This window comes from Muscardinus avellanarius (assembly GCF_963383645.1).
Source record: "Muscardinus avellanarius genome assembly, chromosome: 2".
Taxonomy (NCBI): Eukaryota; Metazoa; Chordata; class Mammalia; order Rodentia; family Gliridae; genus Muscardinus; species Muscardinus avellanarius.
Window position 1 is genome coordinate 186,229,979 of NC_137787.1, and position 27,398 is coordinate 186,257,376.

General features: G+C 39.6%; 1 protein-coding gene across 1 annotated transcript; it reads left to right on the top strand.

Moving 5' to 3' along the window:
* Positions 1 to 271: 271 nt before the first annotated feature.
* GPR180 (G protein-coupled receptor 180) lies at positions 272 to 27,222 on the top strand (the record flags this gene model as incomplete). Its single annotated transcript, XM_080689819.1, has 9 exons — positions 272 to 416; positions 3,007 to 3,165; positions 8,902 to 9,102; positions 17,812 to 17,992; positions 18,135 to 18,184; positions 21,035 to 21,192; positions 23,196 to 23,387; positions 25,950 to 26,027; positions 27,064 to 27,222. The coding sequence occupies 9 exons, from the start codon at positions 272 to 274 to the stop codon at positions 27,220 to 27,222; spliced, it is 1,323 nt and encodes a 440-aa protein (XP_080545945.1).
* Between the last annotated feature and the right edge of the window lie 176 nt (positions 27,223 to 27,398).

Here is a 27,398-nt window from a genome sequence, read left to right on the forward strand (position 1 = left end):
CCCGAAGCAACCTCATCTAAAAAAAAAAAAAAAAAAGGCGGGAACTAGCCAAAAAGCAAGGGCGTGATGGGACGCGTGGATCTGCATGTCCCGCCCACTTCCGTCTCTGATTGGTGGAGATCCTTGGCTCGGGGCGGGGCGGCTCGCCTCATTGGCTGTCAGTCTCGTGGGAAGCGGGTCGCCGGCTGGCCCCGCCCCTCCCGGCTGCCGACGTGGGGCCGCGGCGGCGGGCGGTTAGGGCCCGGGTGCTGGCGCGGCGCGGGAGGCGGGGATGGGGGGGCTGCGGCTGCTGGCGGTGGCGCTCACCTGCTGCTGGTGGCCGCCGGGCGCCCAGGGGAAGACGGTGCGGGGCAGCTTCAGCAGCGCCGCGGCCCGAGTCGCGGAGGGCCAGAGCATCGGCCACTTCGAGTTCCACGGTAGGTCCGGGGGCGGGGAGAGGGGTGGGGGCGCGCGGCCGCTCCTCCGCCCCCCGGGCAGCGGGCTTGGGGGCGGCGCCCGCCTTCCCGCCACGTCTGCGCGGCTGGGACCTCGCCTGCCCCACCCTGACCCTGCAGCTGCCCAGCCGCCTCCGGCCTTAGTGACCCGGTTCTGCACGCCACAGCCGCTTTCCATTTCTCCACCCTCCCCTGGCAAAGGGATGCACGGTTAACTGGTCGGCTGCATCTTGAAAATCTTCCCGCAAAGCATCGTGAGCCCACGCCGGGCTCGGCCAGACGCTGTGCATTCGGGGATTGTAGTTAAGTGTGACTGTAAGCCCAGGAATTTAGATTATTTGCTTTCTTTGTTTTTAAAATCAATGTGATAAAAACCTACTTGGAGCAGAGAGTTTGTGACCCAGTTGTCATTAGTGCCCGAACAGTTTAACGACTCCGGTGCTAGTGCAGTAGATTTTTTATGGGCCGTGAGGCCCAGAGTTGAATTAATGGAAATATGTGTTAAGGATACGGTGTCCTAGAAATGTCATAGCTGATATTTCTCTTCGCCCCTTCTGAGATCAGAGCCGTATTTGATCTTACCTTCTGGTCTCCCTCAAACATCAGTAATTTCTTCAGTGAGTGAATCCGCAATCCACTCTAGTTTTTGCCTCATTTATGTGCACCCTCAGGTTTCAGTGTTTTTCTTGGAACTCTTAATATGACCAGTACTATATTTTAAATCATTATTTTCCTTAATGAGGTTAGTATCCTTGGTTTATAAAGTCTTCAGTTTTAGCTGGAGAAAAGCATAACTCCGTTTTCCAAAATTCAATGGGGAATATACCATTGGTGAATAAAGAAGAAACCCTTTGGACAGTTTTATTTTCATTATTTTATTGTTTTTCAGTTTCTTAATTCACTGTAACAATACTCTGAGTGTTGACAGTGATAGTAATGTCACTTTAATAAATGGCACAATTTGGACAATGCTGGAAAATCTGGGTTGTGTGAAAGCTGTCATGTATTTTTTGTGTGTGTGGTACTGGGGGGTGGAACCCAGGGGCTTTTCTACCTCCAGGCTACACTCCCAGACCTATTTTATACTTTATTTGGAAACAGGGTCTCACTAACTGAGGCTGGCTTCGAACCTCTGTGATCTTCCTGTCTCAGCCTCCCAAGCCCTAGTATTACACTAGGATTACAAGCATGGGCCACCATGCCGGGCTCAGCTGTCATGTATTATTACAACCAGTAGAAACAGTATCATGAAACTGATAGTTCCTGGTAATTACCTGGTGAACATAGAGGAGAAACATGTACTAAGTCCAGATTTCTCAAGACAGATTGAGGCAAGGGTGTTCCAAGTAGATTTTCTCTCATGTTATAGTTATCTAATATATAATTATAGTTCCACATATATTTAGTAACTAGCAATTTTTCACTGAATTCCACTTTAGTAAAATAAAAATGCTAAGACTGTACTGATGCTCACATAATGCTAAAAATAATAATACTAAGACTATGCTGAAATGATGAACTATAACTCAGAATACAATTTAAGGTGTTAATAGGGCTTTGGAGTCACTTTTATTACTCGATAATTTATCATGTAACCAATTTATGCAAGAGACTTGGACATGCTTTGTGTATACTTAAAACATTTAAATTTGTTCAAAGGGTTTAATCAAAATGATAGTTCTGACCAGGCGTGGTGGCCAGCACTTGTAATCCCAGTACCTGGGAGGCTGAGACAGGAGTATGGCAGGTCAGAAGCCAGACTCAGCTACTTAGTGAGGCCCTTCAATTTAGTGAAACCTTGTTTCAAAATTAAGAATAAAAAAAATAGGGTTGGGAGTTTAGCTCAGAGGTAGAATGCTCCTGGGTTCAACCCCCAGTTCCACATACACACACATACTCACAAAAAAATTCTGGTAACAAAAGTTAAAAATAAAAAAGATTTTAAAATGAAAAAGTGTCCTGCTTTGCTTCTCCTCCCCTAGAGTCCTTTTCCCAGAGGTGATGACTACTTTGTGCCATTTCTGTTCTGGGTCTTACCTATAGCTCATGTGTGAAACCAGGCTCTTCTCATATCAATCAGTTAATAGATATTGTTCTGAGACTTTTGTAAAAGTCACAAACGTAAAAATTTGTTTCAGGCTTAAAATGTGTTACCCTAAAACACATTTTCTTAAAACTTTCTTGATGTTACCTGTGCTCATTTTTTACATTAAAAATATAATGAAATATTAATAATCATGTTTTAAAAACAATGACAGTAATTTCTACAGATAACTTATGAAATGTCAAAGACATGTAGTGATTGTAAAGTGAACAAAACTTCTAGAACAATAAATGTCCAAATGCTCTGGACGTTGCTATTAATTCAGTGAAATGTTACCAGTTTTCAGCTGAATTATAAAGACCATACCACACATTAGTGTGAACAATCTCTTGTACCTAAATGTGATGTTCATTCTATTGTGATTTACCTAAGTAAGATTTAAGAGAAAAAATTTTAGTATACATTTTGTACCATCTCAGATGCAGATGAGACCAAAAACTGGTTGATGATTTTTGTTTTGATGTCAAGGTGACCGTGCTCTTCTGAGTGTCAGAATCAACAACATAGCAGTAGCCATTGGAAAAGAAGCTAAACTCTACTTGTTCCAAGCCCAGGAATGGCTAAAGCTGCAGGAAAAGAGTCATGATTATAGTTGTAGTGAAAAATTATCCAGAGCTCAGTTGACAAGTGAGTATATCTTTTCTCTTTGACCACTGGGGAGTGTCTCTGTCCTCCTTACTGTTGAAGTTTAATATGGCACATCGGTGCACACCGAGATGTTTCACGTTTGCATGGGTCACTGTAATCACGCCGTCTAGTAGAATTTAAGACGAATTTTAAGGAAAATAACTTTTTCCTACTTTAAAATATAGAAATACCTTTTGCCTCCTTTATTATTCAAAGTTTTTTAAATTTGTAAAACTTTCCTCCACTCAATTTGTTACAGTTTGTACAGTCCGTGCTAAGTTCGTGCTAATATGACAGATGTGTTTTTACCCTGTGGCAACACGAGTGAATAATATTTGTTGGCTGTATAGCATCTGCCAGGACTGAGCTAAACACTAAAAATGTGTCGCCTCAGATAATTATATAATTATATAACTTAGTCCAAGTGACATTGTTTATAAATGTCACTGGAACATGAAACTTAATTTTATGCTAAAAAAAAAAGGTGCGACCTTATGATGTACTAACCCCATGCCGTTGTGAACGGAGAAGCTCGCCTTCCTTTTTCCTAATCCAATGACCTGAATCCGTGCTAGCATCCATTTTCATCAGCCTCCCTCATGCATTAGGGTGGCCAGAGTGAGTGCAAGACTTATAATTTAGAAATTAAGTACATGTGCTATTGTATCCATTTTGTGCTTTGGAAGTGAACTGGTTATAGGAAACGAGATATCTGAAGCATTTATGGGAAAAATATAAATCATCGTTCTCCCTCTTTCTCCCTTATTTATTTTATTTTTCGGTACTGGGGATAGAACCCAGGGACATTCTACCTCTGAGCTATACCTCCAGCCCTATTTTTTATTCTTTATTTTGTTTGTTTGTTTGTTTGGTGGTACTAGGGTTCCTGGAAGCCCTTCTACCTTCGAGCTACACTTCCGGACCGATTTTATACTTTTTTATTTGGAAACGGGGTCTCTTAAGCCAGCACAGCTGGCTTCAAACCTGCGTGATCCTCCTGTCTCCACCTCCCAAGCATGGGGATTACAAGCGTGCGCCACCACGCCTGGCTTATTCTTTATTTTGAAACAGGGTCTCACTGAGTTGCAAAGGGCCTCACTAAGTAGCTGAGGCTGTCTGCAAACTGCGATCCTCCTGTCTCAGCCTCCTGAATGCTGGGATTACAAGCGTGTGCCACTATGCCCGGCTTCCCCTCCCCCTTATTTTTCAAAGACTCATCCATAGGCAGGAACATGATTGGCTCTTCATTTAGCCTAGGCAGATAAAACACTTCCATTTCTAAGTATCCAGTCTTAGCAGCCGTTTCCCTCCTAAGGGAGCTAATGAAGACAGGGATAAAAGTAGAGATCCCCAGTCCTTGTCACCAGTTTGTGAGATGACACCGATAGTGTGCCGAAGGGGTCTGAATCATTACGTTCAGGTACCAAAAAGAAAGTTATATAAAGTTATTTAACTCAACTCCAAATTTCAGAATTTAACTGGGAGATTTATTCAAGGGTGCACTATGAGTTATACTTTCCTTTCTACACCAATTTGCTTCTCTAAGCATTCCACGTGCATTGGTATATATATATATGTCCACGTTCTTTGGTTCCCAAATACCCAAACTAAAGTAAATCCCCAGCTTTTCCTGCCACACACTGATTCTCTGCTGGTGCTCCCTGTTTGAGGACGAACACCACCATCTTTTAGTAAACACATAGAAACCAAGGAGTCTTCTAACACTCCCCTCTTCACCTCTCTACTCCCTTCCAAGATTTTACTTCTAACATCTGTTGACTTCATCTCTGTTTTCTCTCCACACCTGCCATGTTACCCCAAGTTGGCGTAGTCTTTTGCCTGTGCTATTGGAATGGCCTTCTATCTGGCCGCTACAGCCATGATAGTCCCCTTTCTACAACGAGAATGATCTTCCCAAACAGACTTGATCATGTTACCTTCCCTTCTTACCACACCCCTAAAATACTTGCGTGGTCTCCCACTGCCCCCACGGCCAAAACAGCCCCATCCTGACTAGGAGAGCCATCACAGTGTCCGATTCATTCTTGTCACATTGCTGAAGCTGGCCTCAAATTTGTGATCCTCTTGTCTCAGTACCTCTCAAGTACTAGGATTATAGGTGTGTGCCACCACGCCTGGCTTGTCTTGAACTTTTATACATATAGTATATTTGGGAGTTTAGGTACATTTAAACAAAAGGCATATTCTTAAATTTATGACACTGTAACAGAACCACATACTTAAAAATGATTCCTTGTAGTAAGTGGGCTTCTTGACTATTAATGAGACTTCAGTGTGAACCGTGTTTCACCTATTAGATCATGAACTCATCAGCTCGCCCAGCACCTGTATACATCTCACAGTGTTGCTTGACTCTCCCAGATTAATGTTTGAGAAGTTATTTTCCTTTGTTCTCTAATGTCATAACACATCGGATTTATTTTCTCTATCTACCTTTTTTTTTTTTTAATGTGGCACTGGAAATCTTATGCATAGGAGCCGGCAAGTACTCTACCTCCGGAACTATACTCTCAGCCCAGACTTTATTTTTAGATGCTAGAAAGTACTTTGTTAGTTTTAAAAGCAAGCAAATAAGACACCCGAAAGCATGGAAAATGATGAGTTTATGTTTCTAGCTAAAAAATGATCTAAACAAGGAGATTCAATTGGCTATTCAATTATAAGAACTAATTATAATATTATTTGCAAAAGGTCTTGATACTGTCTTTTTACAGCTTCTGTTTGATTCCTTTATGTATTTATAAACATCCCTTAGAGGTGCGAGTATTTTATTCTTCTCTATTCTGGCTCACAGTATTCACGTCTTTATAATATGATGGGGCCCATTCTCTGCAACTCAATTTTTCTTAATATTTGAGGTTCTAATTACAGCAGCATACAGTACGCGTGCTGCGCTGTGGTCCTTTTGTTTCAAAAACAATGAACATATGGTTTTGTCAAGAGGCTTCCTTAAAAAGACCATGAGACAAAAACTAAAGGCTTAGGAGCACTTTATGAAGCACACTTTTCTTTCTGTTTGATCAAAATCCATGGATATTTAAATGAAACATCAAAAATTATGTTGCTGGGTATCTAATAGTGAGCTTTTGTATTGTCTTATCTAAGAGAAAAAGTGTCAGGAATGGAACAGCAACATGGCAGAGCCTTTCTATAATAGGGTCCAGATTATGTAACTGCAAGTTTCCCATTTAGACAGCCGTATTTCTCAACTCTTTATTAGTTGCTTGTGTTTTTTAAAGATTTCAAGTATTTAACAGAAAATAGTCTTAATACATTTTTTAGCAGCTGTATAGTAAAAAAAAAAGTAGTGTAAAGTCTTCTTATAATAGCCAAAAAGCAATGTCATGATAGTATTAATCAAATCGCCTCATGCAACTTAACTAATAATGGATGAGATTTCTAACCAGAAAGTCTGAGTCCTCAAAATTTGAGTCTTGACTACATATGTGTGTATCTCATCCAGAAAAACAACTTAGGCATAACATTTTCCCAACTTTCTATTAGGAAAATTTCCCAATGTACAAAAAGTTACAACCAGCAGCACAATCTGTTTAAAGAATGCTCTGCTATATAAAATTATACAGGTCGCATAGGATTTTTCAGGTACTCCTGAAAGGTCACTCTTCAGCCTGCTGAGCTGGACAGGGCAGCTAACCTCATTTTATTAAAGAAACAAATTTAGAGAGGCTGTAATTTATGTGCTAAGCCTCAAGGCCAAGACTTGCCATTTGCTGTGTGTGTGTGTGTGTGTTATTGGGAATGAATGCAGGAGTGATCTGCCTCAGTGCTATATCCCTCAGCCCTTTTTAAAAATTTTTTTAATATATATTTTTAAATTTTTTGTTCTTTTGCAATGGAATCTTGCTGGGTTCTGAGAGTCACTATGTTGCCGAAGCTGTTTTCAAGCCTGTGATCCTCCTAACTCAGCTTCCCGAGTCCCGGGATTACAGTGTGCTCTACCATGCCTGGCTCAAGACTCGCTCTTCTAGCCCTGCTCCTCTTCGTTATACCTGGAGTTTGAAACGTTTCTTTCCTCTAGTTTCTCCCTAGCATTAGCCAGTGCCTCTTAGGTCAGGATCATAGTTTTAGATCTGGAACAGAGTATAGACCTGTCTTTGCTGTGTGACTTTACCTGGTCTGCCTGAGATTTAGCACAGCCTCCCTTCAAATGTTTACAACTCTTTGACAGTACAACGGCCCCTCCTCCACACACATTTTCAAAAGTCCCAGAGGGAAATAGAATCACCCTGGGTTGAGAACCACTTATTAGTATAACCACCATGTTTAAGAAATGGAAAAGGAGAATTGGCATTGATTTAGCTACTGCTGTATGACAAGCACCCTGTTAGCTGGCTCATGTAACCTAGTCCTGGTGTCAGCTCTCTGCTGTAGGTATTGTCTTCTTTATTAAAGAGAGCGAGGGTTACTGCGTATGTAACTTGCCCGCGGTCATGTGATAGGTGAGTTCTGAGGCCAGGATTCAAGTGCAGAGCCGTATGATGCCAGCATGACGAGTTTGTCCCCTTTCTATGTCCTACTTCTTTGTGTGGAGCCATCCCAGGTTAACTTTTCACATTTCCGTAATTTCTATTTTTCTACTTGTAGTACTTTGTTGGGGGGTGCGGGGGGGGGGGTGATTTTCGTTGTGCTAGGAATCAAATCCAGGGGCTAGGTAAGCACTCTTAACACTGAGCTACACTCCCAGCCCAGTACCTTTTTTTTTTTTTTAAACAATGACCAATCAGAAAAATATTTTGGGAAATTCTTTGAAACTCTTATCAGGCATAATTCTTAGACATAATGATTTTCTAAGTTGAATGCATCATTTTAAATTTAACTTTAGTAATTTTCAAGAACGTTACTGTGGGCCAGGCATGGTGGTGCACACTTGTAATCCCAGCATTCGGGAGGCTGAGACAGGAGGGTCTCTTTTTGAGGATAGTCTCAGCTACTTAGTGAGGCCTTTGCAACTCAGTGAGACCCTGTTTCAAAGAATAAAAAAAAATAGGGCTGGGGTATAGTTCAGAGTTAGAATGCCCTTGGATTCCATCCTCAGTACCGCAAAAAAAAAAAGTTACTGTGGTTGTTAAACAGCATAATTAATGTATTTGGCGTCAAAGGCTATTTAAAAATGCTTCAAATGACAAATTTTGTATTGTATATATTTTGCCATAGTAATTTTTTTAAATGTTGCTAACCCATGTAGAAATTGACTTTTTTTAAATTAAAATTCCAAATTTCAGTGAGACCATTTTACTCATTTGTGGTATTTTTATAGTGATTTCTTAGAGTAAAATGCATCACTCTTAATTCTGCTTTACAGTTTCCATGCCTTATTCTAGTACTTCACCAGGGATTGGATTTCTGAGGAAAAAAAAAAAAAGATTACAACCCCGAAAGATGCTGGTTTTTTTTTTTTTTTTTTTTTTTTTTTTTTGTGTGTGTGTGTGTGTGTGTGTGTGTTTCTGTGTGTGCGTGTGTGGTGCTGGGGATTGAACCAAGGGGCATTCTACCTTCGAGCTATACCCCTAGCTCTATGTTACTCTTTTTTTAATCTTGAAACAGGGTCTCACTAAGTTGCGGAGGGCCTCACTGAGTGGCTGAGGCCACAAACCTGTGATTTCCCCCACCCCAGGGCTGTCTTAGCCTTCCAAGTACTGGGATGACAGGTGTCACCAGGCCCGGCTAAAGATTCTGTTTTCTTTCTCTTTAAAGTGACAATGAACCAGACTGAACATAATCTGACAGTGTCCCAGATCCCGTCTCCACAGACGTGGCATGTGTTTTACGCAGACAAGTTCACCTGCAGAGATGACAAGGAGGGTTCTCAAGTGGAAGACATCCCGTTTGAAATGGTGCTGCTAAACCCAGATGCTGAAGGGAACCCATTTGATCATTTTAGTGCTAGAGAATCTGGTAAGGATATGTATTTGGTATGTATCCTAAATACAAAAATAAAAAAGGTTTATGTACAAATATCTTCATGGTTGTGTTTTTAGAACATTGAAAATTAAAAGCAATGTTTTTGATCAACAGTCAGAAAATGGCTAGATGAATCTTTTATGGCATTTTGATAGCTATATGAAGTTAAAAAAGCAAAACACTAAATTTTATATTGTATGATCTTAAGTGTATTAAAAATGCAGAACATAAAACAAAAACGTCAACAGAGGTAGTTTGACTATTCTGGATGGTAGAGTTATGTGGTTTTTAGTTTTCTCTACGGTCTACATCGTTTTATTGTTTTTATTAGAGCGTAGCATTATTTTTTATAAACAGAACAATGTTAATAAGTTGAGCAGTTTCAATTGGCAATTCAGGCTGGGTGACGCATACTTGTAATCCCAGCATTTGGGAGACTGAGGCAGGAATGTGGTTCACGGACAGCCTCAGCTACTTCTTAGGCCCTTTGCAACTCAGACCCTGTTTCAAAATAAGGAATAAAAATTAAGGCTGGGGGTGTAGCTCAGAGGTAGAATGCCCCCGAGTTCCATGCCCAATACTGAAAAAATAAATAAATTGGCAACTCAATGATTGAGGGAGATTAGAAACTGAATTACTTTGTAGGGCTATCCCTTCACCAGTTGTTTGGACAGACTTAGAGATGGCCTTTCTTGGTGCTTAGGAATGACCAGCATCTATAATGTTTTCTGGAATCAAATTTATCCCAATAAGTCATTTTCTCAGAATTTTAGGTGATTATGTCTTGCCTTTCTAAGGTGAGATTCTTAACCCCAGTAGAAATGAATGACTTCTTGTGATCATAATAAACACGCTGTGACGTACTAGAGATTGGTCTGTCAGGCTAAGGGTGTATGTGGGTCATCTGCCAAAGACAAGGGTTTGGGCTTTACCTCTTCATGAGTTACTAGCCATTCGAAAAAGCCAGTCCGCTTAGAGAAAAAGTTCATTCCATCACCCTTCATTGGCTCTGAAGGGGACGGGCTGGTGGGAGAAGCCATGTTCAGCTTAACCCGTTGTTTAGTTTGAAGTGTTAAGTTTGCCACATCTAGAACAGCAGGTCACAGAGCACGTGGAACAGACAGTACGTGACACATAAATGCATAAAGGAACGGACATTTTTAAAAATAATCCTTGGTTTGAAAAAACTTAGAGAGGGACAGACTAAGTTCTTTTTGTGGAGGAGATAACTGTGGAAGGCAACCTGGTTGTTTTGAACGCCTTTGAACTTGAAGTTTAAATTCCACAAGTGATTACTTGGGCCAGTGTCGATCATAATCAGAAGTTGTGCTGTTTCCTTTATCTTCATAAAAGATGTTAACATTTATTTTCCGTATTTTGGGAAGGTATGGATGAAACCCAGGCCTGCTGATAGCTTGGATGGATGGTTGGACTAAATCATTTTAAGGTTTCTGAACTCTTAAGACTTCGTTATTTTGTATGACACTTTGTAGGACTAATGAGGCTCAGCAGGAATAAGTACACCCCTAGGATAACTATAGATGTGAGCCCTGCTGCCTCTAGTGGAGTCCCGATCTACTAGCCTGCCCCCTCTTTCCTTCCAGGCCAAAGACTTTTGGCTTAAGAGGTTGTTTTATTTATTGGGTGGATGTCTGACACCTGAGAGTCTTCTGAATCCTAATATGGGCTTTTGCCTCCTATCCAGGCTCCTATCTCTGGTCTCTTCCCTCATTCCCAATTTAGACCTCACACCATGATGGAGTCATATTTGTGCCCTCCACCATGCTTGGGCCACTGAATGCCAGTCATACTCATCCTGCCTTGTCCCAAACCTTCCCATATGTTCTAGCATTTTCCTTAACATCCTGAGTTATGGCTGGCATTTAGGATCCATACATTGCCTTCTCAGTTTTGGCCCATTCTGACCTATTTTTCCCCGATTTTTTGTCACTGATTTTGATTTGATGTTCATTCTAATTTCTAAAAGGTATCTTTCTTAAATGGGGAAAGTTACATTGGTCATGTCACTGGTAATATTTAAATAAGGACCAAAACCTCACTCCAATATGTATTATCACTAAACATGGGAGTCTAAGCAGAGCCAACCTGCAGGATTGACTTAAGTGCCAGAAGTACCCAACCTTGTTTTGTGGCTGGCTTAACTGCTCAAGATAACATCATTATTGATGAAAATGCTTAAATGCTTTTGCAATTCTACATTGACATCTAAATTGGTAGTTCTCAACCCACCTCTGTATACATCTAGAGAAGTTTTAAACATTCAATTTTTTTTTTTTTTTTTGGGTGATACTGGGGATGGAACCCAGGAGCATTCTACCTCTAAGCGACACCCCCAGCCCTATTTGTTTTTATTTTATTTGAAACAGGGTCTCACTGAGTTGCAAAGGGCCTCACTAAGTAGCCAAGGCTGTCTGTGAACCGCAGTCTTCCAATCTCAGCCTCTCGAATGCTGAGGCTACAAGCATGCTCCAGCCCGCCTGGCTAAAAATTCAGATTTATATTTGTAGTGACTCGGATTTGTTTTTAAAAGCTAGGTGTTGGTCAATTCTGGAACTGATTTTAATAGGCAGAACCACTGACCTAAAAAGTCTATATTCCACGTCCGATTGTCATATTGGTGATGTCTTCTTGGTTTTAAAGGAAAGCTTTCAGACATTCTTCTGAAGCTTCGGGTATTTGTTTCCGGGAACTGATCTCCAATTAGTTCATTTCAGAAACTTTTGGTAGTTTATCTGATTATCTGTGCCAAGTAAGGAAAATTGATTTGCGAGGCTTTTTAACTGACAATTGACTATTACCATATATCTGGGAGATTTTAATTAGAATAACCTGCAGCAAATAGCCACAATTAATGATACATGCTATTCTGCTTAAATTTTATAATTTGTTTCCTTTCAACCCAATTAATGTATTTTATATCTACCAGACTTTGGTTAATCCTCTAGTTTCCAGAGTAGGTCTAATTTTACAAAAACGAACTAAGGCAAGCTTAATGCCACTTGACAAAGTAGGAAATAAAGAGTATAATGTTTTAAGGTAGAATAAAATGAAGCTGTTCTTAAGAAGATTACAATTCTTGTTAACTATATCCATGCTCTTGTCAAAGACCAAAAGAAGTGCTCAGGATTCTGAGAGCCTGGCTATCTAAGGCAGCTAGAGTGATCCCACTAGAGTACTCCTAAGGACTCTGCTACATCTGCTGTCTTGCCGTTTCTAAGATTTTAGTATATATGTTTGTGCATTTCTGTTTTCCTTTTTCCCCTCCATGTTCCAGAAGATAATAAATAGGTCGGCTCTTCCATTTAGCAGCGGTAACATGTCGCAAAGGTTTTGAATTAAAGTAGTAGAACACCCGAATGCAAATGGTCCGGACAATAAGGCAGTTAATTATCTTAACAATGAGAAGTCCCAGGGTGTCTGCAGAGTGGGCTCTTCAGCATCTCCCCCTCTGCCCTCTGGCTGGCAGCTTCATCTCTGGTGTGGCCCTGTCAAGTTCCTTGTCAGCTGCAGCAGTGTGGGCATCCCATCTAGGTAACGGCAAACTTTAGTGTCTCTTTTTAAGAGCAAGGAGATCTTTCCCTGAGGTTCCCCATCACATTTCATTGGCCAGAACAAGGTCACATATCCTTGATATTCAGCATTATAAAAGAAACATTTACTTCTTGCGGGCCAGGGTATTGTCATTTCTGATTGGTTTCTGGACACATGAGGGTGGATGGACATTGGGACTCAGACAGCAAAGTAGTAGGTAGGCAAAAGTACCCGCTCCAGGTGCTGCTCCGACACTCGAGGATACTTTCCTGTCCTTACACTGGTCTGCTCTTTCTTCTCCCATCATTTAGCTGGAGATGAAGTTATTGAAGGTCACCTTCAAGGTTTTTGGTTTTTTTTTTGTTGTTGTTTGTTTGTTTGTTTTTGGTGGTACTGGGGACTGGGGTTCCTGGAAGCCCTTCTACCTCCGGGCTACACTCCCAGACCTATTTTATATTTTTATTTGGAAACAGGGTCTCCTAAGCCAGCGCGCGGTTAGCTTCGAACTTGCGCGATCCTCCTGTCTCCACCTCCCAAGCGCAGGGATTACAAGCCTGCACCACCACGCCCGGCACCTTCAAGATTTCTTGCTATTGAATTTTGGCACTATTTTCTTGAAGTTGTCTTGTGATCGACACATTTCTTTCTAGCAAAAGGGTTAACTACCTGCTGCCTGTTCAATTAAGAGTGTTTCTTCTTCAGTGTAGGTTAAGTTTGAAGTAAGACTTAATAGTATTTACATACTTTAAAATTAGATTTTATTTTCTGTGTAAACACAGAATGCTTTTGTCATGTGAAGGCTGGTAGCAGAACAAAAGTAAAATTAATAAGTGAAGGAAAAAACCAAACTTTTTTTAGGAGTAATTTATTTAAAAAACACTAAATGTAAAGTCACCACTTTATCTTTAAAATATCTCATGAATGGACTGAAGGTAGGAATTATTTACCTCAAATTTATTGAACACAGGATACAAAATCAACATAGGAAAATAAGTAGCTTTTCTATATAACAATAATAAATCTTCTGGAAAAGAATTCAGGAATACAGTTCCTTTCACAATAGCATCAATAAATAAACAAATAAACCTAGGTGTTCCTCTAGTTTACAGAGTATATATATAATCAAGGAAGTGAAACACCTTGACACTGAAAATAATAGAACACTGAAGAAAGAAACTAAAGAAGACACTAGAAGATGGAAAGACCTCCTGTGTTTATGGACAGACAGAATTAATCATTGTTAAAAGAGCCATTTACCAGAAGTCTGCAAATTCAATACAATCCCTATCAAAATACCAATGACATTCATTTTCACAGAACTAGAAAAAAGAGTCCTAAAATTAATATGGAAAAATAAAAGTCCCAAAGTAATTCTTTTTTTTTTTTTTTTTTTTTTTTTTTTGGTGGTACTGGGGGTTCCTGGAAACCCTCCTACCTCCAGGCTACACTCCCAGACCTAATATATATATATATGTTGGAAACAGGGTCTCTTAAGCCAGAGAGGCTGGCTTCAAATCTGTGTGATCCTCCCGTCTCTGCTTCCCAAGCATGGGGATTACAAGCATGTGCTCCCACGCCCAGTGCTAGCTAAAGTAATTCTAAGCAAGACAAGCAAGGCTGGGGACATCACATTATCCATTTAAAATTACTCTACAGAGTTATTGTAACAAGACTCAGAATGGCACTGGTATAAAAATAAATATGTAGACCAATGGAATAGAAAAACAGAGACATTTCCAAACATATAGTCTGGACAATCAAAAATATATGTTGGGGAGCTGGGCGTGGTGGCGCACACTTGTAATCCCAGCATTTGGGAGGCTGAGACTGGAGGATCGCGGTATGCGGGGACAGCCTCAGCTACTTAGTGAGGCCCTGTTTCAAAATAAAGAATAAAAATCAGGGGCCAGGGGCTGTAGCTCGGAGGTCAAATGCCCCTGAGTTCCATCCCTAGACCCACCAAAAAAAAAAAAAAAAAAAAAAAAAATATATATATATATATATATATGTGTGTATATATATATACACATATACATATATATGTATATGTGTGTGTGTATATATATATATATATATATATATATATATATATGATGTTGGGGGAAAACCACCTTTTTTTTAAAACAAATATTGCTGGGAACAATTCCATATGCAGAGGAATGATGCCCGATCCCCGTTTCTCACCCTGCACTAATGTCAGCTCACAGTGGATCAAAAATCTTGGAATTAGACGAGAAACTTTGCAAGTGCAAGAAGAAAATTTAGGATCAACACTCCAGCATTTAGGCGTAGGTGAACAGCTTCCTCAATGGGACTCCCAAAGCTCAGGAAATAATGCCAAGAATTAATAACCGGCTGGCATCAGATTCAAAGCCTCTGGGAGCAAAGGGAATGAACATAAAGAGCTAACGGAGTGGGAGAGGATCTCTGCTAACCGCTCTTCTCATAGGGGATTAATGTCTAGAACATATGAACAACTCCAAAACCAGTAAAAATATCAGGCCAATCAGATGGGCACAATTTAGTGAATAAGGTATAGGGCAAATGTCTTAGTTCAGCTCATTTAATATTTTAGTGAAGTAATTTGCTTCTGTGGTTATAATGTTAGCTTTTTCTGGGAGATACATTTAACATTGAGTAATCCTAAAAGCTGTTTTTGCTGGTGACACGTGTTTTATTTTCAAAAGTCTTCCTCTTCCCTTATTCTGATTTCTTATTCTGAGGACTTTCTTTTCATGGTGCATTTGTAACCTAGTGGAGTCTGAAACTTTATCCTGTAGTGGGTAGTCTATAAATTATTATGAATAAAACTTTAGATAGACTGCTTTAATTCTTTAATACAGAGAAGGAAAAATAAAAACTAAGATCCAAAACACAGGATAGTGTAAGGACTTTGACTGATTCATACAGCCTTTATAAGATGGTTAGCACTTATATTCTGTCTTGTTCCAGTGCTATAACAATCTAAGGACTATGGTCCCATTATTTCTAAAGCTGCACTACCTATTTAATGAATTTAAAAAGAAAGTATAGCCCTTCTATTATTTGATCTTCTCTTTCTGAAATCTGAATATGCATTTTCACCTTTACTAGAAAAGCAGCACTGTTACCATTTATGGAGGTAGAGCAGGGGGGACACCCAGTGGCTGAAAAACTTTCTGCTTCTTTTTCTTTTATTTTTCCCCTAACTATGCAAAAAGAAAAAAAAATTTTTTTTGAGGTTGTTCACTTTGACTATTTTTCCTTTAATTTTTGTCTGTTGCTTTTCCAAAATTATTTTCCATATAATGAAAATACAGTCTTTTCTGTTATTAGTGGAATAGGCTCAGTGTTTACAATCGGAAGAGGGGTGATAACAAGTTAGACTCTTCATCCACAGACTCAGTAGAAACAGCTCTATTCGCAGCCACTACCATGACAGTATTAGAATGTAAAAGCCCTAATCTTGGGGACTGTCTTGAGCATCACCAAGTACAGCCGGCCCTCTGTTATCCAAGGATTCCACTGCCATAGAAGCAGCCAGCCACAGATTGAAGTATTCAGGGGAAAATAATCTCTGTACTGAACTGAACATATGTGAACTTCTTTCTTGTCAGTATTCCCTAAACAATACAATATAAAATATACCTAGCCTTTACATTGTATTAGGTGCCAGGTACTCCGGAGATGACTTAGAGTGTACAGGAGGATATGCATAGTTTATACGCAAGCACTATAACTTCATATATGGATTTTATATGAAGGACTGGAGTGTCCACGGATTTTGGTATCTAAGCATGTGCTGAAAACAATCCCTCTTGGACACTGAGGGATGACCGTAGATGTGATATGAGCCATAAACCTCAATAAGCCTCTGGTTTAAGAAAATGTCCTAACATTTCTGACAAATGAAAACACAGTCAGAAGATCCCAAGTATGAAACGTGAAAAAGGCAGTGTTTCCCGGGTTACATGAAGATGAGAGAAGGCCTGCAGGTAGGAACAGAGGTGGCTCTGATGACTGGCATCATTTTCATGTAAAATCTGCACCTTCTCCCTCTGTTCTGGCTCTGCCCACCAGCCTCCTTTACCTCTCGTTTCTGATGTCATCAGGGCCTCCTTGGCTCCTCTGGCCTGTCCTAACATCAGTCCTTTGTGGCCTCCTTTCTTTCTGTGAGAACCCGGATTGCCACAACACAATGTGTTGTGTACTAGTTATGGTGTACACTCGGTGTGGTGTACTCGTTCCAGAGCACTGTGGCGTGGAGTCACCCTTCCCTGCCAGATGACGTCTTTGGGAGGAGCTGCAGAATTTACCCAAGAAGGAGGCCTGCATGCGACAAGTGTTTTAAAGCTTTTTCCAAATGCAAACTGCAGATAATGGAACATTACAGAACTCTGATTCGCCCGTGTCAGTTGTATCAGAATCACCCTAAGCCTTACCAAAGCACAAATGACTGGGTTTCATCTTCAGACTTTCTGATTCAGTAAATCTGAGGTGGGGACCACGGATTTACATTTAAAACAAGTTCTCTGGTGATGCTGTTGGTCCAGGGATCACACTTGAGACGCATTCTCAAGATAATAGCAAACTTTTGTTGACTGAGTAAATCTACTTCCAAACTTCTTACAAAAGAAATCCACTTGGAGGATAAAAAGTATATCTAGCTAAATGCTGAAGTCAAACTGATTTTTTTCCAGGAGTGGTGGTACACACACTTAAAGTTTCAGCCACTCAGAAGGCTGAGGCAGGAGGATTGCAAGTTTGAAGCTAGCCTGGGCTACTTAGCAGGATCCTGTCTAAAATTTTTTTTAAAAATGAAGAAGAAAAATATTGGAGATGTAACAGCTCAGTGTAGACCACTCCTGGGTTCAACACCAGTACCACAAAAAATTAGGGGGAAAAAATTCACCTGATTTTACGGCAGGTCTTTGGGTTTACTTGATTACTGGTTGTTTTGTTTTAACAGATTGACTTTAGCTGGTTTGGTTTAGTCTGCCTTCTTTGTCCCCAAGTGAGAAATTCGTTTTTCAAATAATTTTCCTTGCAAAAATGAGTGCTACGACTCCAATGAAAAGTTCTAGAAATATATTGAGAGGAAGATTTGAAAGCAGCCCAGCATGATACTGGCTTTGTGTCACTGAAGCGAATTCCCTTCTCTTCTCTTCGCAGGGTTACATGAGTTCTTCTTCCTCCTGGTCCTAGTGTACTTTGTGGCTGCTTGCATTTACGCCCAGTCCTTGTGGCAGGCTATTAAGAAAGGAGGACCCATGCACATGATCTTAAAGGTTCTGACAACTGCATTGCTGCTGCAAGCGGCTTCAGCTTTAGCTAATTACATTCATTTCTCCAGGTAACTCAGAACCACTAAAACTGTGTTCATCGTCACATCCAATGAATCCTAATTAGTCCACCAAAGTGATGCTTGCTTTGATTATGAACAGCTTTTTTTTCACATTTGTAACTTGTGCTAATTCTCTCCTCCAATTCCTCAGATACGCCAAAGATGGAATAGGGGTGCCTCTTATGGGAACTTTGGCAGAATGTGAGTATCTTTCTGGGCATCATTATTTTTAAAGATAACTTGCCATCTGTTCTTTGTTTTCCTTCCTAAAAAGTTCTCTTGGGCTGAGGGAAAAAGGCTCAGCGACAGAGCGTTTGTTTGCCTGTGCCCTGGGTTCAGTTCCCAGCACTGCAAAAAAAAAAAAAAAAAAACATAAATATAAGTAAATATATTATTTTTTTTCTAGTACAGTTTTTTTTTTTTTGTCCAAGGTTGGTTAAAACTCAGCTCAACTGAAAATTGGTTTACAGATTTAGTCTTATATGTTATGTTTAGCTTAGTTTATTTAATATTAGGTAATATGTATAGCTCTTCATTTTTTTGTCTGTGGTGTTGGGGATTAAACCCAGGTGGATTCCTCTGAGCTACACCACTAGCCATATTTTAATTTTTTTTTTCTTTTTTTTGAAACAGGGTCTGTACTTTGCTGAGGGCCTTGTTAAGTTGCTGAAGCTGGCCTTGGACCTGTGATCTTCCTGTCTCAACCTCCCAAGTACTGGCAAAGCTATTACTAAAATCAAACACCGTTGACTATTTTTGTCTACTATATGTAAAACAGTGTTTTGGCAATCTCACATTTTTACTGAAAGTTGATAAATGAAAGGTTTTAAGTTTTTGGGTTTTTTTTTCTGGCGGTACTGGGGATATAACCCATGGGTATTCTACCTCTGAGCTACACCCCCAGCCATAATTTTCTTTATTTTAAAACAGGGTTTCATTACGTTGCTGAGGGTTCAATCTCCAATACCACAAATAAACCAAGAAATGAAGAGCTGTACATATTACCTAGTAGTAAATAAGATAAACTAAACAAAACACATAAGAACTGAATATGTAACCCCATTTTCAGTTGAGCTGAGTTGTAACCAACCTTGGACAGAGCTAGGACTGGCCTTGAACCTGCAATCCACTTGTTTCAGCCTCCCAAGGACTGGGAGTACAAGCATGGGCCAACATGCTTGGCTAAGGTGTTTTTTGTTTTGTTTTGTTTTTTAGCAACAGCAATAAATTGATTTTGCTAATTTTTGGTAGTTCCTACAACAAAAGGGTTAGTTAGGTAAGTGATTAAAATTCAAGACAAAATGGAGTTTTTACATGATCTGTATATTTTATGTACTTAGTTATTTTTCAAAACAAATGAACAGTGTTCTTCTACCTATGCAGGTAGAGTATTATATTGATCTGTGTATTACTCAGACATAAAGAAATGAGCCTGCAAATTAGGGAGTTTTTCCAGGTATTTGTTTTTCCTTCTTATCAGTTTCTGTATTATTTCCTACTTTAATATTTTCCTGCATTTTTTCTATGACATGATGAGTACTCAACATTCAATGAATGAATCAGTTCCTACATAAGCTACTTAGCAGCTTATATAGCAGCTTTAGCCAATTTTTCTAATTAGCTTCAGTGTGTGTTTGTGAAACAATAAAATTAATTGGCATCATAGTCAGTGAAAAAAATCCATGATGAAAGAAAAGTGTGCTTGATTTGACAGGCTGTAATATTTGATATCATTCAAATATAGTGACAATTCATTATCAGAATTCTCTACTACAGATAATAATGTAGAGTAACCAGATTGGGGGAAGGTCTATCAAAATATATCTGAGAAGATTTGTCCTTAATAGCTTTCTTGCAACTTTTAAATATAAGCATTTACTACAGCTGGTTTGCTCTGTTTTTAGCGAGAATGATCATATGAAAGAGCATCTGAGAGGCTGAGACAGGAGGATCGTGGTTCGAGGCCAGCCTCAACTCCTTAGTGGGGCCCTTTGCAACTCAATGAGATCCTGTTTCAAAATAAAGACTAAAAAAAAAAAAAAACAAAACAAAACAAAAAAAACAGAGTGTAGCTCGGAGATAGAATGCCCCTGGTACTGAAAAAAAAAAAAAAAAAAGTAAAAGATATGTTATAGGTGGCAGTTTTTAAAATTGTGATTACACATTTATTCTGAAATCCACATCAAAATATATCGTGAAAAAAGGTGATAGCCTAGCTGGGCGTGGTGGCACATGTCTGTAAACCCAGTACTTAGGAGGCTGAGGCAGGAAGATCCCAGGTTTCAAGCCAACCTCAGCAACTTAGGGAGACCCTGTTTCCAAATAAAAAATAAAATAGGGCTGATGGTGGTGCTCGGGGGTAGTATGCCCCCTGGGTTAAGTCCATATACCCTCTCCCCAAAAGTAATAGTCTTTTAAAAATTGGTAACTACTAGTATTAAAATAAATATGCATTTTTCTCTGTAGTGCTGAACCACATACAGGCAGTGTTGCTGCAGCCTTTTTAAAATAGCAGGCTTCCCTGCAGTTCAACAGATGGCCACTTGGTGGCATGTCACACTAATTCATGGAGCCCTTCACTTGTCTTCAGGATTAAAGCTAAAGCCAACATAATTGGATATTACAGTGGTTATTTATGTACTTTATTGTCCTATAGTTTCTTATTAGTAATTTTTAAAAATACTCTTTATATTATAATTCAGCAATTAAAAATAACAGCCCATAAATGAAGGTACTAATATTTTCCACATTGCAGAAATTATATTTAAAATTTGTTTCTTTTAATCAAAGCAATACATAGCTCTAAATGGTAAGGTAATAGAAAAAATAGCTTTAAGGTTGGACATAGTAGAGATAGGAAATTTTATGGCAAAATTTGAATTCCTTAGAATTATTACACATGAATATCTCTTACTCGATTTCTTTAGCTTGATTTTGGAAATGCCTTTGTGTGATGGGGGGAAAAAGAAATACTAAATGGTAATCTCATCCAGATGCAAACTCTTATGTGTCGTAAAACCTTGGTTGACTTTGATTTTCATTTCCTTTTAGTTTTTGACATTGCTTCCCAAATTCAGATGCTCTACCTGCTGCTGAGTCTGTGCATGGGTTGGACAATGGTCAGGATGAAGAAGTCTCAAAGCAGACCTCTCCAGTGGGACTCGACCCCCGCGTCCACCGGCATCGCGGTGTTCATCGTCATCACGCAGGTGAGTGCCGACGCGCGCGTTCTGCTTAGCAATATTTAGAATTGCAAACTCGAACATAGCTCATTTCAAAATGGAAGCCAGGGCCCCAGAAGGAATTTGTGTTGTTTTCAAGTATAGATTTAAAGATGAAATAATCTGTTAAATCTTTTGGGTGCTAATATATAGAAATATAGAATGTGGACCTTAATTGTAACTTACCTGAATCTGGGCATTCTAGCTTTTTGAAGCAAGATAATTTTTACTTAATAATAGCTTTCTTTAATATTTTCTGTTATATGGCAATGCTCAGCGCTGCGTGAGTTGGTGAACTTGCAATAACGTCTACTGTCAAGGATCTTTAGAATTGGCTACTTTATACAGTAAAGTAATTCATGAAACTATCTGAGGTTAATTGAAAGGCAGAATATAGAATAAGAAAGAATGAGTTCTTATTTTTGGAAACATAAGCAAAAATACACAAACAGATCCAGTTTGTTATAGAGGACCTGGGTCCTCTATGCTTTTTTTTACAAACTCTATAGCGGTAGCACATACCTCATTCTAGGATAGCCATATGCCTACATGCAATGGCATATAAAAAAATTAGGAGCCGGGCGTGATGGCGCACACTTGTAATCCCAGCATTTGGGAGGCTGAGACAGGAGGATCACACAGGTTCAAAGCCAGCCTCAGCTACTGAGTGAGGCTCTCAGCAACTTAGTGAGACCCTGTTTCCAAATAAAGTATTAAATAGGTCTGGGAATATAGCCCGGAGGAAGCCCTGGGTTCTACCCCCAGTACCACACACATACCAAAAAAAAAAAAAAATAGAATAAAAAAGGCATAAAGAAAAAAATTGTACTGAATTTGTGACCCAGCATTAGCTACAGACGATAATGAAATATACACCAGAGGTCTATAAAGGGCATTATAATGTCAATTTTAATGCATTCAATAAATTGAAAAGTTCACTGATAAGGATGGGCCAGCACTATGTTCATTTCTCACTCCTAGTGAAATTTATTTAGTGTAGTAGGTGCTGAGTGAAGTAGGAGTATTGAGTTTACATGATGGATTTGAGAAAGAGACCTTATCCCAGGGGGTGATATTTTAGAAAGCAGATATCACCAGGAAAGGGGCTGATGAGAAAGAACTTAATTAGAAGTGTTTAAAATACTAGCAAGATTCAAACCAACTCAATTTTTTTTTTCTCTAAGACTCATGGAGAATAGTTTTAAATTCTTATTTCGAAATTCATAGTTCTTTTAAAAATTCGATTTTCGGTATAATTTCAATGTAACTTCAGTTTATTATTATAGACAAATATGAACTGAGAATTAAGATTTTGACTCTCCACTAGAGCTTAAGTGGGCACTTCTGAAGAAGGCGTTAGACATAGCCCTGATCCTCAGCAACAGCCACCCGAGGCTGATGAGGCAGGCGACCGGTGACTACATGCATACATATGTTATACAGCTCGCATATTAGCATGTGCATATGAAGATATGTAAGGATGCATCATGGGACGTGGTGGTTATGTAATAGCACTTCTTTGTTGTAAAAGGTAAGTTACCCGGAGACAGTGGGCCGGAACGCTCAGCACGCCGATTTCTCAGGAGGCTGTTGAAGTGAGAAGGAGATAGAATGATACTTATTCTCTTAACTTTACGTGTTTTCTGTAGAGTTGTCATATTTGAATCCTGATAGCAGTAGCATTTTTTTTTTTACTATGTTTCCTTTGATAAAAATCCATTTCCTTTAGCTTGGGGTTATCAGAGCAAGGAAAAGACTGTGCCTGCGCTTTAATAATTGACAGCCTTTATAAGCTGATACACTTTAGCATCTCAGGAATATTTATCTAATGCTGAAGGGGATTTTTGGAAAAGAACTGAAAAAGTATTTTAAGTAGGTTTTTTTTCCTTCTTTAAATGTAATTGCTTTTATTATTATTTATTTCTTATTTATTATTATTCTTTAAATATAATTGCTTTTATTACTTATTATTTATTATTGTGTTTTCTCAGAGTATTTTGCTACTTTGGGAACAATTTGAGGAGACCAGTCATCATAACTACCACTCGCACCACAGCTTATCAGGGATCCTCCTGATCATCTTAAGAGTTTGCCTCGCTCTGTCCCTGGGATGCGGGCTCTATCAGATCGTCACGGTGGAGAGGAGCACACTCAGAAGAGAGTTCTACATCACCTTTGCCAAAGTAGGAGCTGGGGGAGAGAGGGCTCCTTCTGATCAGCCGCTTCACTGGCTTCTGTGGGAAGTTGGCGACAACCAAGTGCTACCCTGGCGTGAACTCCTGTTATGTGCCAGCCCTTTGTTTGCTTCATTCCTTTAATCTTGAAAACCTACATGATCGCTGGGCCTGGCGGCACACACTTAGAATCCCAGCATCTGGGAGGCTGAGGCAGGAGGTTCGCAGACAGCCTCAGCTACTTAGTGAGGCCCTTTGCAACTCAGTGAGACCCTGTTTCAAAGTAAAGAATAATAATAAAAAAATAGAGCTGGGGGTGTAGCTTGGAGGTAGAATGCCCCTGGGTTCCATCCCCAGTACTGTAAAACAAAACAAAAATAAAACTATATGATGTGAGTAGTATTATCCCCATTTTGGAGAACCTATGAAACAGTATTTTGCATGTAATCTTTGGTAAGTCAACTCTGCCCAGATCCTGGATCAAAGTTTCTTTTATTTCTTTATCTATGGGAATTCTACATTTTTTTGGTGGTATCAGAGTGTGTGTGTGTGTTACTGGGGGTGGAACCCAGGGGCATTGTACCTCTGAGCTACAACCCCAGCCCTATTTTTTTTCCTTACTTTCTTCTTTTTTTCTTTTCTTTTAGTTCTTTTCTTTTCTTTCTTTCTTGGTACTGGGGATGGAACCCAGGGGCATTGTACCTCTGAGCTACACCCCCAGTACTATTTTTTTTTTTTTTTTTTTTGAAACAGAGTCTCACTGACTTGTGAAGGGCCCCACTAAGTAGCTGAGGCTGTCCGTGAACCACGATCCTCTGGTCTCCACCTCCCAAATGCTGGGATTACAAGCGTGTGCCACCACACCCAGTTTATGTGGTACCAGAATATTTTTTAATCTTTTTCTTTTGGTGCTGGTGATTGAACCCAAGCATAATCTGTCTCCAAGTTCTATTTTTTTTTTTTTTTTTTTTTTTTTTTGGTGGTACTGGGGTTCCTGGAAGCCCTTCTACCTCCGGGCTACACTCCCAGACCTATTTTTACATTTTCATTTGGAAACAGGGTCTCCTAAGCCAGCGCGCACGGCTGGCTTCGAACCTGCGTGATCCTCCTGTCTCTGCCTCCCAAGCGCGGGGATTACAAGCGTGCGCCACCACGCCCAGCTTTTTTTTGTTTTTTTTTTTGCAAACAGGATCTCACTAAGATGTTAAGGCTGGCTTTGAACCTGTGATCCTTCTGTATCAGCCTCCCAAGTACTGGGGTTACAGGTGTGCACCACACCTGGCTTTTTAAAAAATATTTGATAAGTTAAGGTGTGGCTTGCAGTTTCTTGGCAGCTATTGAATTTGAACTCTTACTCTCAGAGTCACGCAGTGTTCCTAACAAACTGAGGTGCCTCCTTCACCGTAAGCAGGAGAAGCCGGGAGGCTGAGCAGCTGCGTTTCAGCCACCTCATCCCTCTGAGATCATCTCTACTGTGTTCTTTTCTTATTCCTGAGAGATTTGAAAGAAAATTCGATTCTCCCTAAATCTAGTTTAAAAAACACTGGAATGGAGTTTGAGCATAGATTTCCAAAATCTGCAACACCGTCCCAGGGTCAGGAGGTGGGGAGCTGGGGGTGAAGGGTCCAGAGGGGCAGTAATAGCCCCAGGTGCAGTTGAGGGGCCCTGAGTAAAATCCGGGGCACCCAGGGCCCTGCTGAGTAAGTGCTTCTGAAAAGGGGGTGGCAGGCCAGTACATTTGGGAATCTGTGGGGCAGAGTGTTAGCATATAGAAGCCTCTCTCCCCAAAAGGTTCCATTACACTGTCAGGTTGAGGGAATCGGGCTCACCAGCTTCCTGGTAACGCTGTCCGGTCAGCCCCACCTGGACTATGGCGTCTCCAGGTATCCCCAGGCAGCCACGGCAGGAAGACTGACCCTCCCTGACCTGGGGTCCAGCTCTGCGAAGCTGCTTTGGTAGCTCTTGAACCCACCTTCGGGTTCTGAGTGCCAGGCAGGCAAGAGAGTCCAGTTCTTGAGTTTTTACTGCTTTTTGTTTGACAAGCTACTATATATTTGAGGTATTTAGGCGCTGGATTTTTTTTTCTTTTTCTTTTTCTTTTTCTTTTTTTTTTTTTTTTTTGTGTGTGTGTGTGTGTGTGTGTGTGTGTGTGTTTACAGAACCGCTTTGTGGATCCATATGCAAATATGACTGCATTCTTTTTGCTTTCTATAGATTGCACACTTGTATCTTTTCTCAATTATCAATGTGTTACATAAATGTGCTTATAGTATATCTAAATGTATATAATAGACTTATAAGATTATAAATATCCCGATATAAGATAAAATTACAGTATACCAATAAAAAAATAAAAATTATAAATATTCCAGAAAGTACTCATTTGGTTAGAAACAAAACCCTGGTGTCACAGCAACAATAAATTTATCTCTATATTTTATTACAGACTATTCTGAAAGTCATTTGAGGCCAACAGGACCTAAATATGCTAGTAATGATTTTTTAAATCTGGTACATCCTGAAAATAAAGACCCAGCTGTACTTATTAGATTTATTCTTCATTTGTTTCAGGGCTGTGTCTTGTGGTTTTTATGCCATCCAATTCTCGCATGCACTTCTATCCTTTTTAGTGACTACCAAAGAGATAAGGTAAGTCTTTTTAAGTGGAAGTACAGTCTTTAAAAAAAAAAAAGAAAAAGAAAAGTAATCTTGGTTAGGGGCCTGTTTATTCATTCAGAAGTTTCTTGAGTTTTTTAAATAAACCTTGAAACAAAGTATTAAACTGATGAGTATATAAATTATAAGTTAAAAATTTTTATAAAATTTTATATAATTTTAGAAGCAAAATTATGGAAATAGCTTTTGTTTGTATTTTTGCCTATTTCAGAATAATTTTTATAAGTTAAATTATAGACTTTTTTTTCTACAGTGCTGAGCACTGAACCTAGGACCTTGTGAATGTCAGACAGGTTCTCTACCACTGAGCTCTATCCCTGGGCTCAAATGACAGAATTTATAACACATCTTTGTTAAAAAAAAATATTAAAAATGTTTGCTATGTAATGGTAAAAATCAAGATAGATTTACAAAAATCAGTCCAGTCACTTTCCCAAACCACAGTGGAGCACCACCCTCAGATATGCCAGGCCCCGAGTGTGTGGCACCTGCCTTCACGGGTGACTGGCTGTCAGAGTGGGTTCTTCCAGGAGCTTCTTACAAAGCAATACGGTATGTGCTTGAGCACACAGATATTTACTGAGCCTGAGGTATTTACGAAGAGTAAACAAATAGGAAGGCAGGATATAGAAACAGAAGCAAATGGAAGGAATTTGGAAGGGCTTTTAGAGTAGTCTACTCATGCTCTATTTTTCTCACTGCTTTTTCTTATGAGTTACTGGAACTCCTCTGTCTGTAATGTTTATACCCTTAGGAGAGAATGGCTCAGTAAGTTTTTCTTTTGTGTCTTACTTTGGCATTTATAAACTGTTAAAAAGAATTTCCCATTGAATAATTAGAGCTCTAAACGGAAGTTGTCATTTCCTGTTGATATTTTTTTTTTTAATGTAGCCATGGTAAAGCTGAAGGGTAGCGTACTTATAAAAAGCATATATGGGCTCCAGGTAAATGGGACACGATTTCTTTGTTTCTGCATGTGGTAAAAGCATTCCTTTTCTTTTCTTCGCAGGTTATCACAATAGGTGTGATCCTTTGCCAGTCAGTTTCCATGGTTATTCTCTACAGACTCTTCCTATCCCACAGTCTGTACTGGGAAGTTTCTTCTCTTTCCTCAGTAACACTACCACTGACCGTATCATCTGGACACAAAAGTCGCCCTCATTTCTGATACTTGATTTTTATTGAAAGAAACAGTGAATTTGTTAAAAGAGTGCAATAAGGATCCAAATACAGTGACTCTTTTTTCATACATTTGGTATGAAAAACTGAAGAGTGAAAGCAGAGTGTGTTATTTATATGACTGCATTTAAGCAGTAACAAAAACTCAGAAATTATAATAGATGA